General features: G+C 30.3%; 2 protein-coding genes across 2 annotated transcripts; one reads left to right on the top strand and one right to left on the bottom strand.

Moving 5' to 3' along the window:
* The first annotated feature begins 715 nt into the window (after positions 1–715).
* LOC122859808 lies at positions 716–11,428 on the top strand. Its single transcript, XM_044163495.1, has 6 exons — positions 716–881; positions 1,594–1,739; positions 1,838–2,213; positions 2,541–2,866; positions 10,160–10,593; positions 10,864–11,428. The coding sequence occupies exons 1-6, from the start codon at positions 716–718 to the stop codon at positions 11,426–11,428; spliced, it is 2,013 nt and encodes a 670-aa protein (XP_044019430.1).
* A 2,073-nt stretch (positions 11,429–13,501) lies between these two features.
* LOC122859810 (SCF E3 ubiquitin ligase complex F-box protein GRR1-like) lies at positions 13,502–15,433 on the bottom strand. The gene is made up of 3 exons (XM_044163496.1): positions 15,277–15,433; positions 14,735–15,183; positions 13,502–14,650 (listed from the first exon to the last, which is right to left on the bottom strand). Exons 1-3 carry the CDS (start codon positions 15,431–15,433, stop codon positions 13,502–13,504), a joined length of 1,755 nt encoding a protein of 584 aa, XP_044019431.1.
* Between the last annotated feature and the right edge of the window lie 379 nt (positions 15,434–15,812).

Below are 15,812 nucleotides of genomic sequence, written 5' to 3' on the forward strand. Positions count from 1 at the left end.
GTATGAAAAAATTGTTTTTTACGAGGAATTATTGAAAAATCACTAGAGACCTCTCGCGGATGACTTTGAGAAACACAATATTTCTATGAGTGCGAAAAAGACGAAAATCAGAGGAAAAATGTTGTCTTACTCTTCGTTTTAAAAAATCGACGAAATCCCTTAAATTAATGCTTGTAAAAATTTCTTATTTATTTTTTTATTAAATAAAATAGCCAAAATAGTAGAATAGTTCAAAAAACTAAAATATTAAGAGAGTGCTGCAAGTTTTATAATAAAAATCGACCAATCACAATAGCCGAAAGTTTCACCGCCATCTTGGATAGTGCAGCTCAGTGTGTATAAATAGTGAGGCTAGACAACCGATATCAGCTATTGTTAAATCAACTACCGTTGGACTAGGTTGGACGTTCGCAAGTATTCATTTTAATTATTTATTAAAATTGTTATAATAATTGATTATTATTTATCAATAATCAATTGAGTCAAAGCAGTACTATTCAAATTGTAAGTACAAATTATTATTATTTTATTAAATATCATTTTTAGCAAGTAGATGATCATTGTTCGCCACGTGGTCGTTGCCACGAGGCCATATTTTTTTATTTTTTTTTTTATTTTTTACTCCAAGATTAATATGTTTTTATTATACCAATATTATAATATTGTTTTAACTTATTTTTCAGAAATTATTTCTTTATTTAAAAATAAAAGAAACATGGAATACGAAAATCCAAGAAAACGCCAAAAAATTGCATCATTTGATGCTGATCATTTTGATGAATATCAAGTCGAGAAAAACCTAAATGTTGATTGTCTATCCTTGGATGTTCTGGAATCGGTTAAATTCCTACCATTAGCTGACAAGATAATAATTGATAAAGGTAAATAATTGGTAATTTGATAAATATTAAAAAGGAGGGTAAAATGGACACACCTTATACCTTATACCTTATAAAAACGTGGTCATTTTGGGGTTAACTTTTTTTTAAGGCTGCTGTCCACTGGAAAAGTTTTTGACCATAGTTGCTAAATCTAAGTTACCAAAGAGAAACCGGCAACAGAGTACGGTGACAGTTTTCATGAAAACTGTCGCTATATTCTATGGCAGGTTTTTCTATAGAAACAACTCAGTCTTCCACTGGTAACTAGAAAAATACTAGTTGTTTCTTCTTGGTCAAAGAACTTTACTAGTGGAAATTTTTTTTGAATGAAAAAAATTAATTTTCATAAAAATTGTCAATTATTATCTAGTGAATAATAATGTATATTTTTATTCTTTAGTTTTTCACCAACGGCAAAATGAAAAAAAATCGTACAAAACAAAAAAAATCGACATCGCAAAATGGATAAATCAAACTGAAAATATTCTGACAAGTCTTCAGATTCCGGAAAGTTTATGGATCAATTCTGATTTAATAAGTCATTTAACAATAACAGAATATACATGTGATTCATCTGTCATTGAATATATCAACAACAATTGTATCAATGTTGTTAATTTAAATTTCAAATTAAATTTAAATAAATTCGAAGAAAAACATTTGGAAGATGGTTTGAAAAATTTAAACAAATTAAAAATATTTAAAAATACAGCAACTATCGATAATTCATCACCAAAAAATGCCATTGATATGTATTATTACCTTTTACGTACTATAAATCCAGCAATAAATGAGTTATATCTTCAAAGTAATACTTCGAATGGAATGATGATTCTACTTGCCGAAGATTTTTCATTGGTAGGTTTATTACTTATTTATGAAAAGAAAATATTTATATATTAACACTTGTTAATAAATTAACTTGTTAATAATAAATATTATATTTATTATTACAGATTATTAAAGAATTTGAAAACTTGTCGGATTTGACACTTCGTTATTTTGAATTGGAAAGAATAGCAATGATGGAAATTTGTAAAATGGAAAACTTGGTTTACTTGGATCTACATGGTTGTAAGTTGAATGATCAAATGCCAATCCTCAATTTGATAAACTTGGAACATCTTAATTTATCATCAATCAAATATATTGAAAAAAATTTAATAAGTGAATTACCAAGATTAAATAGACTAAAACATTTTGATGTTAATAATTCAAGTCTTAGCATTGGCATGTATGACAGTATATCAAGAATCAAAACACTTATTTATTTGGATGTAAAACATTGTTCAAATGTTGATGATGAATTTATAACAAAAGTCATTGATAATTGTAAATACTTGAAGCATCTTAATGTTGCTTCTTGTTCATTAATATCATCATACGTACTCGGAAGAATTGGTAGATTAAATAATTTAGAAAATTTAAATCTTGATAACGTTTCAAATGTTGATAAAAATGTTATTGTTAATTTAACTGAAGATGCTAAAAAATTGAAGCTACTTGATATATCTTATGGAGAAAATTTAACTATTTATGATATTGAACTTATTGGTAATTTAAAATGTTTGGAAAGTTTACGTATTAATCATGTTACGAGTGTTGATGATACACTGATATCAAGTATTGTATTTAATTGCAAAAATTTACAACATTTAGATTTGAGTTATTCATGTAATTTGAGTGAACGTGCATATTATGATATTGCGCAACTAAAATATCTTGAAAGATTAGTTGTTGTTAACAGTTTAGATGTGCAAAATGCTGTACCAGTTGAAATGATGAAATTGAAATATCTTAATTGTGCTAAATCATACAGAGTTTATGATGAACATGTTGAAAAATTTATGAAGAATTGTCCAAATTTAGAAGAGCTAGTTGTTTGTCAAAATCCAATTTCATCACGAATATTTGAAATAGCTGCGATGTTAACAAATCAACGGAAAAATAATATTCCATTGACAATATATACCAGTATTAATCTTGTAGAATTTTTTGAAGAAACAAATTGTCAAATGAATTTACTAAAATTATCAACAGAATGTGCATTTAAAGAGCATCAATTTTCATATGAACTTGATGATTAAAATTGTTATTTATTTTAATATTTTTTATAATTTTGTATGTAGATGAATTTATTAATTTTATTTACTAATAAGTACTCTGTCTAAGTACTCTGAATATATTCGTACGCAAACTACATATATTTTTAAATTAAAATAGCTTTATATTTAAGATTAAATTGTATAGATTTTTATAAATTATTAATGACAAATACAACAGATATTCATAAAAAAAAAAAACAAAAATAACAATCTACATATTTTTTTTAATTCACAAAAAAACCCTTGTTAAAGTTTAACAATTAAAAAAAAAAAATCTTAAAAAGACCTGGTAACATTTGTTGGGGCATGTGGCCAGCGTTACTCATTGCACCGTTTTTAAGTTTTTTTTCGGCGAGCCATAAGTTTTGTTATCAAGATAAGGAGTTCGTATTAAGCTCAAATTATGCACGTCGAAAAAATCTAGTAACGGCATTTGGGGTTTTTTTTTCTCTCAATAACGGTTTTCGAGAAAAAAAAATCAAATATCAGGATTTTTTTTTTTAATTTTAGTTTTTTTTTTTTTTTTCTCAAAAACTATTATAAATGCAAAGTAATGCCGCAAAGCGGGCGATAGAGTTTTTTGAGACACATAAATTGGGCCTAATACGAAGTCTCTACTATGATTTTGCGTCGAGTTATTTATTGCACCGTTTTTATAACTCGTAAAGTTTTCACATAAAAACGTATGTACTATTTTAAGTTACATAAATAATCATTTTAAAATAATGAAATATAAAACAGGATTACGAACAAAAAACTCTGGTGATAAATACTCTCTGATGGATAGTTTGGACACCACAAATTTTTAGGTAAGAAAAAATTTTTTTTCAAAATTTACATTTTAGTTTTTTGATTGAAAACTATTATCAATAGAGCAAAAAACCTATTACGCGGGCAATAGAGTTTTTTAATGCCCTTCTTTTGAGCCTAGTACGAAGTCTCTTGGTTACTTAGTTCGTAAGTTATGAGCGTTTTTTTTTTTTCGCCGATGAATTCAAGACTGCGGCTGAGCCTATTAAAATAAACAGGCCTATCTCCAATTTTAAGTGTGTTTAGTGTCTTTTTTTGATTTTCATATAAAATTTAACTTGTACACTGAGAAAAAAAAACCACAAAAATTGTTGTGAGAGCACAACAAACTAGAGGCGAAATCCTATCCTGTCGCTTTTTGTTGTGCTGCAACAAAAATTGTTCTATCGTTAAACAAAATTTGTTGTGCTACAACAAATTTTATTGTATCGTTGAACAAATTTTATTTAGCTGCACAACAATTTTTACCATCCAATAATATTTGTTGTGTTGCTTAATAATATTTGTTCGGCTGCTCAATAAATATTGTCCAGTTTCAAGGCAAATATTACAGTGCTGCACAACAATTTGATTTTCGGGTGTTATCGGTAAGACTCGGTCTTGTTCGTGTGCCTCGGTATATCTACATGGCATTGTGTGGAATTTTCTAAGTCAGTCTAAGTTGAGATCAGCTTTGGTGTGACTGACGTTTTGAAAATAAATTAATTAATCCCAAGATGTCAAGTTTTAACAAACGTAATATTTAACAAATCACATCAACAATAAAGTATGAAATTATATGAAAATGACAAACATAACCTGCATCTGTCATTTTAATGCAGAGATTTTTTATTTAAATCTTGAATAATTATTAATATGAAAAATAAATCAAAGCATTAATTTGAATTAATTTGTTCCTTAATTGTTTTCCTTCTTCTTTTTAATTATCATAATGAAAATTTATTTCGTAATTTTGAAAAAAAAAAAATTTAATATGGTTTTAGAATTTTTGTTATGTGGAATAATATTACATGAAATTTTTGAAGATTATTGATGATTATAAAAGATTACAAGAGTACCTTAGATTACATCGATTACACGATTTTTTCGTAATCATTTCTGTAAGATTACAAGAGATTATTGAAGATTCTTCTCTCGATGTACACCAGATTACACAAGTGACTTCCCCCTCGATATAATAATATTTTTAGGCAGCTTTTATGAATTTTATATTACAAGTTTTGAAAATACACACTGATTTCAGCACATGACAATTTTATCGAAATGCTATTTCACTGCCTCTATACAAAATAATTAAACTTTTTCCATATGTCGCCAAAACGGGGGATTTTTAATTATTGTGTTCACAATTCAAATCGTTTAGGCCCTGATTTTCTCGGCTGAGTAACCTTTTTGTTTTGTTTTTTTTTTTTTTTTTTAAATTATTTCACCAAGATAACATAATAATAGTTTTTTTTTTCGTTAAAAAAAATATTTCTTCTCATAAATCGTCTTTTTATATGTCTAGATATTTTCAGAAATGTAAAACAAACAATGGAATCAAAGACAAAAAAATCAATTAACTTGCAATTATATAAAAATCTAAAGAATCTTCTATAAAAAATTTAATTAAACTGTTTGATATTAATTTTCATGACTATTTGTCAGACCGGTTCAAAATATATAACTATATAATACCAAAATTGATTTGTCGACAAAAATAGTAAATTTTAATTATATTAGCTCGATAATATCCCGTGTAGGAGACTACAACACGGCCATGCAACGGCCGATGCATGGCGAAATTTTGCCATTAATGGGCTGCCATTAATGGGCCACTCATACGCCGGGCCTGGCGCGTTACACCATTCTAATATTGGCTGCCATTATTGGCCCATTAACATTTGCCAAGATTGGCCCATTAACATTTGCCAAGATTGGCCCATTAAAATTTGCCAAGATTGGCCCATTACTTGCGAAATCAATTTTTTTATAAATAAAAATAAAAAAAATATTTTTTTTTTCAATTGCATATATAGATTATCGAGTCCAACTCTGTTTTTTTTTATAATAAATGTTTTTTTTTTCCTGCCTCTCACCGGGCGCGAACTCTCGACTGAAAACTTAAACCTACACTAAACCTATGCTTTAACTAACTGAGCCACGAGCGCGATATATATATTTCGGAAGTTTTTTGTTCACTTGTAGTAATTAAGTTCACTCGTAGACTTGGTAGACTTTTTTGAAGATGATTATTCAAATACAAATATATTTATTTATTCGTTTAATTTTAATGCTCCATTGTTGAATTTTTTTTTTCTATTGTCTTGTTTTTTTTTTGTCAAAAATTAGCTGATGGTTGGTAGCCATTAATGGCCAGCCATGAATTTGCCATGAATTGGCCGATGAACGGCAGCCATTAAATGGCCAGCCATGAATTTGCCATGAATTGGCCGATGAACGGTAGCCATTAAATGGCCAGCCATGAATTTGCCATGAATTGGCCGATGAACGGTAGCCATTAATGGCCAGCCATGAATTTGCCATGAATTGGCCGATGAACGGCAGCCATTAAATGGCCAGCCATGAATTTGCCATGAATTGGCCGATGAACGGTAGCCATTAAATGGCCAGCCATGAATTTGCCAAGGATCGGCCAATGAACGGCAGCCATTAAATGGCCAGCAATGCATTTACCATGAATTGGCCGATGAATGGTAACCATTAAATGGCCAGCCAATTAATGGCCAGACGTTGGCCAAGACAAGACTGCCAATCTTGGCAACACAATAATGGACCGATCGTTTGCCAAGTATATCCCATTAATGGCCCTTGCTTGGCTACCAATCATGGGCTGCCGTTTATCGGCCAGTGTATGGCCATGTTTCCATGCTTGGCGATTCCTATATACACGGGATATTTACTGAAAGAAAAAAGTTTTTTCAAATTATTGTCAACGGTAAATATAATTAATAAATATACAATGTATTTAACAAGGTAATATTTCCATGTAGATTTTTTGAGTTAATTCGACTGAAATATTCCTGTCTATACCAGTTTTAGAAATGCACACTGATTCAAGCACGTGAAGATTTTAACACAATGGTATTTCACTGCCTACAAAATGATTTAACTTTTTCCATATGCCACCACAACAGGGTATTTTTGATTTTTACATTCTCTCATATTTTTGAAAAATCCCTTCCTTACTTGACTATACCGTCGGCACCAGTCGACACTGCACTGCAGTTTCCAACATCTACGTGCATTCAAGGTGCATCACTGTGACTAGTTGTATTACTTTTTATACTCCAACTGATAATATCAAAAAGTAAAATTCTAAAACATTTGACATTTTTAGTTCACACAAAAAGGTATTTACAAAATAATTTCTATGTATTTATATTTATAAATTTGTCATCTATACAGTGATAAAAATTTTAATCAAGTATCTTTCAGCTATTCATTAATTTATTATTTTTAAATTCAAAAAATTTCATTAAGGGAGTACCTCCGCGAGAACCGGAATAAAAAGTTTCGTTCACAGCGTAGTGATAATTGAAAAAAAAGTCTATATTATAGTTTAAAGTTTTTGCCTGATACTGTACCAATCCCACATACTTGTGTGTGTGCAAATGTATGATGCTTGTGGTTGTGACAGCTGTCGAATTTGACTTTGATAAAAGGTTAAAAGTATTGATAACAGATTCGTTAAAATAGTTAATATGTTTAGAAATAATAGGAAAATTTGATTTAAAAAAATTGCAATTTATTTCCATAGATTAGATTATTTTTGTATGTATGAATGTGTGTGATATATATGATAGGTGTAAAGCTGCGCGCGACGCATCATTGCCACTCGGCTTTACTGTTTATGTCAAATATTAATACATTTTTTACACTTTAATTAACAATATCTTTGAATCGGGATTGGACAAACGTTTTATTTTTTCTTCAAAATTTTCTAAACTATATCAATTTTGACATGTTAATTTTTTATCAAATTGGCAAAAACCGTTTTTGCGTTAGAACTGAAAATATAAAAAAATAAAAAGAAATCCCTATACATGCAATGTTAAACTGCTTGAAAAGTTCACCTGTTTAGAATTACTTATCTCGAAAACCAGATTGGTCATAATTACAAAATTAAGATCGTTAGATGCAGGGGAATTTCAAGATTTACATATCCAAAAATTAAAGAATCGATAAGAAAACTAATCGGTGGAGGTACTCCCTTAAATAATTTAAATTTATGATATTAGACATAGATTTTTTTTTTTTATTTTTAGACTTTAATAATAATGAGTACAGAAAAAATCAGTTATGCTGAGAGAGAACATCAACTTTCTAATGATGTTGACAAAAAAATCGATATCATCAACTTCATGGATGATGATTCATTAGCCAAAATATTCACGCTGCTGCCCATACCTGATGACCAGTTGCTGACACAATCATACGTTGAAAAATTATTATTACAATGTGGTATTTCTTTGAAAGAGTTATCTCTTTCAAAAATTTGCACCTCAAGTATCATGCCAATAGCTGCTGAACACTGTAAAAATCTAACAAGACTTGAGTTCGTATTCAACCAGAAATCAAAAGCCAATACTGATGACTACATTCAAGCTTTCAAAAAGTTAGATAAATTGAAATACATCAAAATAAAAGCAACTCCTTTGAAATATAATGAGACCTCGAACTTGAATTCTGAAATACTTGATAGTCTCCCAGAAGAAATTAATGAAATTCATTTATACCCAGGTAGGAAGTGACGACGGGCACAAGCCTGGGACAAGCCTGATTACCCGGCTCTCGGGCCTGTGTCAGGCCTGTGACACAAGCCTGTGTCAAGTCTGGAATGTTCACGATGTATTTACTGGTGTCGGACTAGTGTATCAGGCTTGGCACAGGCTTGTGTTCCCAGGCTTGACACAGTCTTGTGTTCCCAGGCTTGACACAGTCTTGTGTTCCCAGGCTTGACACCGGCTTGCAAAAAAAATTATAAAAAAATATAAATAAACAATTATTATTAATTTATTAATTTGACATTATTATTTTTTACGCGATACAATTTGAATTAACGATGATTATATGAACGAAAATAAACGGCGTAACGGGGGATCGATCCTAAGTCTCTCACGTGGAACTCCAATGCTCTATCAAGTCGACCACGGGGGATTCATGAAGGAGTCAGTCAAAATTTTTTATATGAATGAATTTATTCGAGAGTCAATACACAGTTCTTGTAAAAGCCTGGCACGATAGTCAAAACCTAATAATTTTTATTTAAAATGTCTATTTACAATTTATAGATCTAATTAATTTTTTTTTTTTTTTTAATTGAATATATGCACAAGTCAAGTCCCGTGTAAGGCTTGGTAAAACGGGCTTGACACAAGGCTCGTGTGAGGCCGGGGAAAACAAAAAAAACAGGCTTGACACCGGCTTGAATTATTGAGACCTGTGTGAGGCCGGTTAAAAACAACAGGGACAGTCTTGTGTCAAGCCTGTATTAACGAGGCTCGTGTGAGGTCGGGGAAAACAAAAAACACAGGCTTGACACCGGCTTGAATTATTGAGACCTGTGTGAGGCCGGTTAAAAACAACAGGGACAGTCTTGTGTCAAGCCTGTATTAACGAGGCTCGTGTGAGGTCGGGGAAAACAAAAAACACAGGCTTGACACCGGCTTGAATTATTGAGGCCTGTGTGAGGCCGGTTAAAGACAACGGGGACAGTCTTGTGTCAAGCCTGTGTTAACGAGGCTCGTGTGAGGCCGGGGAAAACAAAAAACACAGGCTTGACACCCGCTTGAATTATTGAGGCCTGTGTGAGGCCGGTTAAAAACAACGGGGACAGTCTTGTGTCAAGCCTGTGTTAACGAGGCTCGTGTGAGGCCGGGGAAAACAAAAAACACACGCTTGACACCGGCTCGAATTATTGAGGCCTGTGTGAGGCCGGTTAAAGACAACGGGGACAGTCTTGTGTCAAGCCTGTGTTAACGAGGCTCGTGTGAGGCCGGGGAAAACAAAAAACACAGGCTTGACACCGGCTTGAATTATTGAGGCTTGTGTGAGGCCGGTTAAAGACAACGGGGACAGTCTTGTGTCAAGCCTGTGTTAACGAGGCTCGTGTAAGGCCGGAGAAAACAATGGGCACAAGCTTGTGTCAAGCCTGTGCTCCCCAGGCTCGATACACGACCCTCGCACAAGCCTGGCACAGTTGTTCAAGCCCGAGAACTCCTACCTGGGTATCATCCAAAAACCACGACCGAGACGACACCAGTGTTCTTCGTAAGTACTTGTTGATGATTATTAGTTTGAAAATGAGTCCATTGGATGTTACCTCAATATATGTCTAAATCAATTTTAATCATTTTTCAGAATTTAAAAAAGTATAAAAATCTTCACAGCTTGACGCTCAGTGGCTGTAGTTTAGACAAAATTATACAACAAATATCTGAACAAATACCACTTGTTTATCTTGATCTTAAAAAATCTTTGGTGACTGATAAATGCATGTTCAAAGAAAATTACATTTTTCATCAGCTTGTAAATTTAGAACATTTCTATTGTTTAGATAATTGGGAAAAAATTACTTCAAATTCCCCATGTACTATGTTCAATACGAGTCCAAATATGAGATACTTCAACGGGTCAACTGGTGAATCATGTCATATTTTACCTGAAAACTGGGTAAATCTTGAGAAGTTGGAAGATTTCACTCTAAATTGGAATATCACTGAAGATTTAGCTTTTAAAATTGTGAAATATTGCAAGAGTCTGAAGAACATACACATGGAATATGAAACTGAAATGTATTTTTTGCAAAAATTAGCAGAATTAAAAAATCTTGAATGCTTGGAATATCCGTTATGGGAGATTGATATCGAATCAATTAATACAATTGTAACCAATTGTAAAAAACTTAAACGTCTGATTACATGGACTAATGATTATGATGATGAATTTATTGATATTCTTGATGATAATGATGATGATCATGATGATTATGATTATGATTATGATGATGATGATGATGATGATTTTGATTATGATTACGATGGTGGGGATTATGATAATGATAGTAATGATAACACTGATGATGATAGTGATGATGATCATGATGATCGAGTTCCTCCTGCAAGTATTTTTGATGAGTTATCAAAATTAAAATATCTTGAATATTTGAATATAGAATGTGTGAACAACTTTCAAGACAGTAGTCTTATTGCGATTGCTAATGAATGTAAAAATCTCGCGTATTTGAATATAAGTAATTGCAAATACATCACTGAAGCAGGTCTCAATTCCATAACCAGTATAGAATCATTACGAAGATTAAGTGTTCGGGAACTCAAATGTGTTACAGACAGTTTTCTAAGGAAATTAAAAGGATTAAATTCTTTGGAGTGTAACGATTGTAAAAAACTTACTGACGTTGGTTTTATTCAATTTATAAAAAATTGTCCAGATCTTAAACGTCTTTTTCTCGGTAACACTCATATGACAATTTATACCATTATTGCTGCCGACCAAGCAACCAAATATCGTAAAAATAATATTGTTTTGCGTATACATGGTTGTGATAAAGTACTTAAAGAAGCTTGTAGATCAAAAATTACATCTAAACGGTTGGTTTTATATTCATAAGAAACTATATGTAATTAACTATTTTGCTGTATTGACAGCAAAATTTCATAAAGCTATTATAAAATAATTTCCACTGTAAAAGTATTCACAATTTCAGATTAAGTCCAAATAAATTCATACTTTTGTGAAATAAAACTGATTCTATAAAAATTGAATATTCATGTGTGTTATGGTATTTTATTACTAATAGATTAATCAATAAATATATAAATATAAATATTATTATTAGTAATAAATTATTACTATTATAGTATTATTATTACCAATAATACTACCCAGGTAGAAATAAGAGTAAATTTTTTGACTTCTCGTACCAAATTAACGTGTGAAGTCAAAAAGTGACCTCAAATTGACTATAATTTCTATCTGGGTAATAAATGCAATAAAAAAAATGAGAATAATATTAATTTACATATTATTTTATATCTGTAACTAATATAAATATAAAGATCAATAGCATCATTTATTTTATAAAAATTTAAATATGATTTCAATGAGTTTCAATTTTATCTGTAAAACGTTCACCTACATATTATGTTTAAAATTTGTGATCCCAGGATGAAAATTTTGAATACCGATAAAGTCTTGAGGCCTGAAAAAGTATAGAAAGTTATTGAGAGTATGGAAAAGAGCTTAAACCCGGTCATTTGTATAGAAACACGTAGCAAACAACGCTGAAACAATTTCCTTTCCAGATCCGCTAGTTCTGACAAGGTCTAATCAAAATTAAAAAATCATCATACGCCGATACCTTAGTTTTGCGTAAATTTAAAAAAAAAAAATGTATCTCGTTGAAATTAAAATTCTTAAATGATTTATCGTTAAGGTTGTTTGTAAATGGATTTCCCGTAATTTAATTTTCGATTTTTTTTTTTCAATGTTCAAATGAAATAATTATCTATTTTGTGGAATTTTTTCGTAATTTTCCTCTTCGCGAAAATTCAGATAATTAGTGTCAAAGTTGACAACTTTAACACGCAAAAACATAGGATATAGGTACGTTTGCACTTGTATTTTAAAACTTATAATTTAAATTTTGATTTTTTCTGTACTTTGTAGAATTAAAAATTATGGAAAAAAATTATTAATTCCTCTTCACCGTTTAAAAGATATTAGTTAATTAGTTTTGAAATTTATTGTTGTCAGCCGACTGACGTCACATTAAAAATGTAGAAATGGCAACACCAGATGCTTTCTCTCTCATTTTTTTTCTCTGTTTCCTATATTGCGCACACACACCAACAAATCGTTCAAAACAATTCAAAGGATTATATAATGTGCATTAATAAATATATATTGATAAATTATAATGTTTTTAATAAATCGTCCTTTGAATTTTATTCGGTTCGACATTATTTAAATGTTTATTTATTTAACAACATACGAAATATATGACATACAATATGACGAATTTTGTGGGGGTAGTAAAGGCGAAGGACGTTTCACGATCTGAATTTTTGCTGCTGGGGTAGTGTTAGTGTGTGTAAATACAGGCCGGCCAAAACATATACAACGAAAGACGCATCAGTATAGCACAAAAATTTTATGCATAGGAGGGCGCTGAAATATTTTTTTTTAACGTAGTTTCATAGGTACCCTTGAGACCCAAAAAAGTCGCCCGATCATGCGATTTACAAACAACCTTAATGGACTAGCCAGAGTATTGAAAATTTTTGATTTTCATCGGTAACGCAGGCCACACATTCAACAAACGTTACCAGATTTTTTTATTTACTGGATAATACTGTAAATTGTAATATAGATATTCATGATGTTTTTTTTTATTTTAAGACTATGAAAAAAGAAGAGACAGAAATTTTTTTAATTCCATGTATTTAAACAATACTTTATCTTTTTTAAACAACAAATAATTTATATTACAAGATTATATATATACCTATATAATGTTTTATTTTAAGATGAAAAATAAATTGAAGACTGATTATTTTTTTGAGCTGATTATTGTTTTTTTTTTATTTACAACCATGAAATTACGTTTTAATTGAGTCAAATAAAAGCGCTAAATTAATTGATCAAATGGATTCATAATAACTTAAATTGGAGTCTAATGTTTCAAGAATAAAGATCAAGAGCCAACCATATAGATTTATTTAGTGACTTGAACGATTTTTTGAGTATCTTTTCAACGCATAGATACAAAATAATATTATTACTACGATTTTTAGTTGCTTCAGAGGCACCAATAATCGTATCAGTTGTAACATGAGTATTGTAAATATTAAGATATTCAAGATCGGGACAATTATTTATCAATTGAATAACACCAGCATCTGTAATATTTTTGCAGCCCCTAAAATCCAAATATTTTAATCCTTTCAATTTGGAGATAAAATTGTCTGTTACATTATCAATATAAGCAACCTTTAATTTTTTTAATGATTCAGAGTTGGTTAAAGCAATGAGAGTTGTTTCAGTAATATTCCTACAAAAATTTAAATTCAGCTTCATCAGATTTTTACATGTATCAACAATAGCAATTATACTCTTCTCGTCAAGTTCATTTATCGTCGTCCATGGCAAACTTAGTTGTTCAAGATATTGCAGTTTTAATAAATAATTAAGAACCGATGAGGGCCGAGGTTGTTCAAGAGCCCAAATCATAGAATACCTGCCATTCATTTTCAGATTTTTAAGTTTTTTACAATTATTTGATATTGCAGCTATTGTTTCGCCACTGAAGTTATGTATGGGACCAACTTTCAAACATTCAAGATTTTCTAATTTTGTCAATTTTTGCAAGGCAGATTCTATGACATCTGTATTCATTTTTGAAATATCTAAGTGTTTTAATTTCTTGCAATATTTGACAAGTTTAATTGCAATTTCATCAGTTATTTTCCAACTTATAGTAAGATGCTCCAAGTTCTTTAAGTTTTCCCAGTTTTCCCGGTTTTCGATTGAAATTTCAGGTCGCAGTTCAATGTTCAACGTTGGTAAATAAAGATGTCGTATATTTTTGCATGTATTAAGAATAGAACTGGGGACATTCAGATTAGATTTGTCAATTGTAATGCTGACATGCTCCAAGTTCACAAGTTGATTGAATACATGTTCAATATTAAATGTGCATTTTTTGGTCAGGCGAAAGTATGCCAGGTCGAGATAATTAAGTGTTGTTTTTTCTGATATTGCTTGAAGAATTTTATTCAGATTGCACCCAATTAATGTCAATTTCTGAAGATTCTTAAATCTTTTTAAATCCTGAAAAATTATAAAAAATAATTTATTGTATAATTTAAATGAATTCATTGAATTTATATGTTATTATCGAAAAAGGTAACTCACAAAAAACACTGCTTCTTTGGAGAGGCTTTGTCCAATAAGTAAATGAATTTCATTCATTTCTTCTGGAAGATAATTGATTGCTTCCCAAGGAAACTTTCTTCTAAGACACCAATCCATATGAATTAATTGTATTTCAATGTATTTTAATTTTTTTAATTTCGTAAACGCTTCAATGTAGCCATTGGCATTAAATTTTAATTTACCATTATGAACAAATTCAAGTCTTGTCAAATTTTCACAGTGCTCACCAATCATTGGCATCATACTTGAGTTGCAAATTTTCGAAAGAGACAATTCTTTTATATAAATACCACAGAATAATAATAATTTTTCGACGTATGATTGTGTCAGCAACTGGTCATTATGAGCACGATCAATTGTATGGCTACATTTGTATTTTTTGATATCATACCAAGCAAGTTTACAGGCTTCTTTCCATTTCGGACAAACTAAAAAAAAAAAAAATATCACATTGTAGAAATGATCAATGAAAACATTAACATTAATTTAAAAAAAAAGTAAAATTTCATTTAAATAATAACTTTTTTCCATGGCCATTCTATCTGGTATTGGCAGAAGCATGAATATTTCTGCTAATGAATAATTATCCAGGAAGTTGATGGCATCTTTTTTTTGGTCGACATCGTCAAAGAGTTGTTGATTTTCCTCAGCATGACTGATTTCTTTTTTACTTATCATTATTAAAGTCTGACAAAAAATGATAAATTGAAATTATTTAATAAATTTTTTTTGATTATAGAACTATTTAATTAATAAAAAGCAGACATTTTGTGATGTTACAGGTCAAAAAATTTGATTACTGAACAATATGCGTGTAAATAAGAGTCAGTGTTAAGGGATTACCAGCATAAATAAAAAATGCAGAGAGAGCCTTTAAATTTTTTAAGTATAGCTTATAATGAAATAATACTACGCACGCTCAAATGTTTGGATAATTTTCCTGTAAGTACTTAGTAATTAATTAATGAAGTAGGCTACTTTTTTGGATATTATATACATATGTTCTTGTGAAGAGTCCGGTTGAGTTTTTATAAACCTGGTTAGCTATTTAATGAAA

The sequence above is a fragment of the Aphidius gifuensis genome, linkage group LG6, assembly GCF_014905175.1.
Source record: "Aphidius gifuensis isolate YNYX2018 linkage group LG6, ASM1490517v1, whole genome shotgun sequence".
NCBI lineage: Eukaryota > Metazoa > Arthropoda > Insecta > Hymenoptera > Braconidae > Aphidius > Aphidius gifuensis.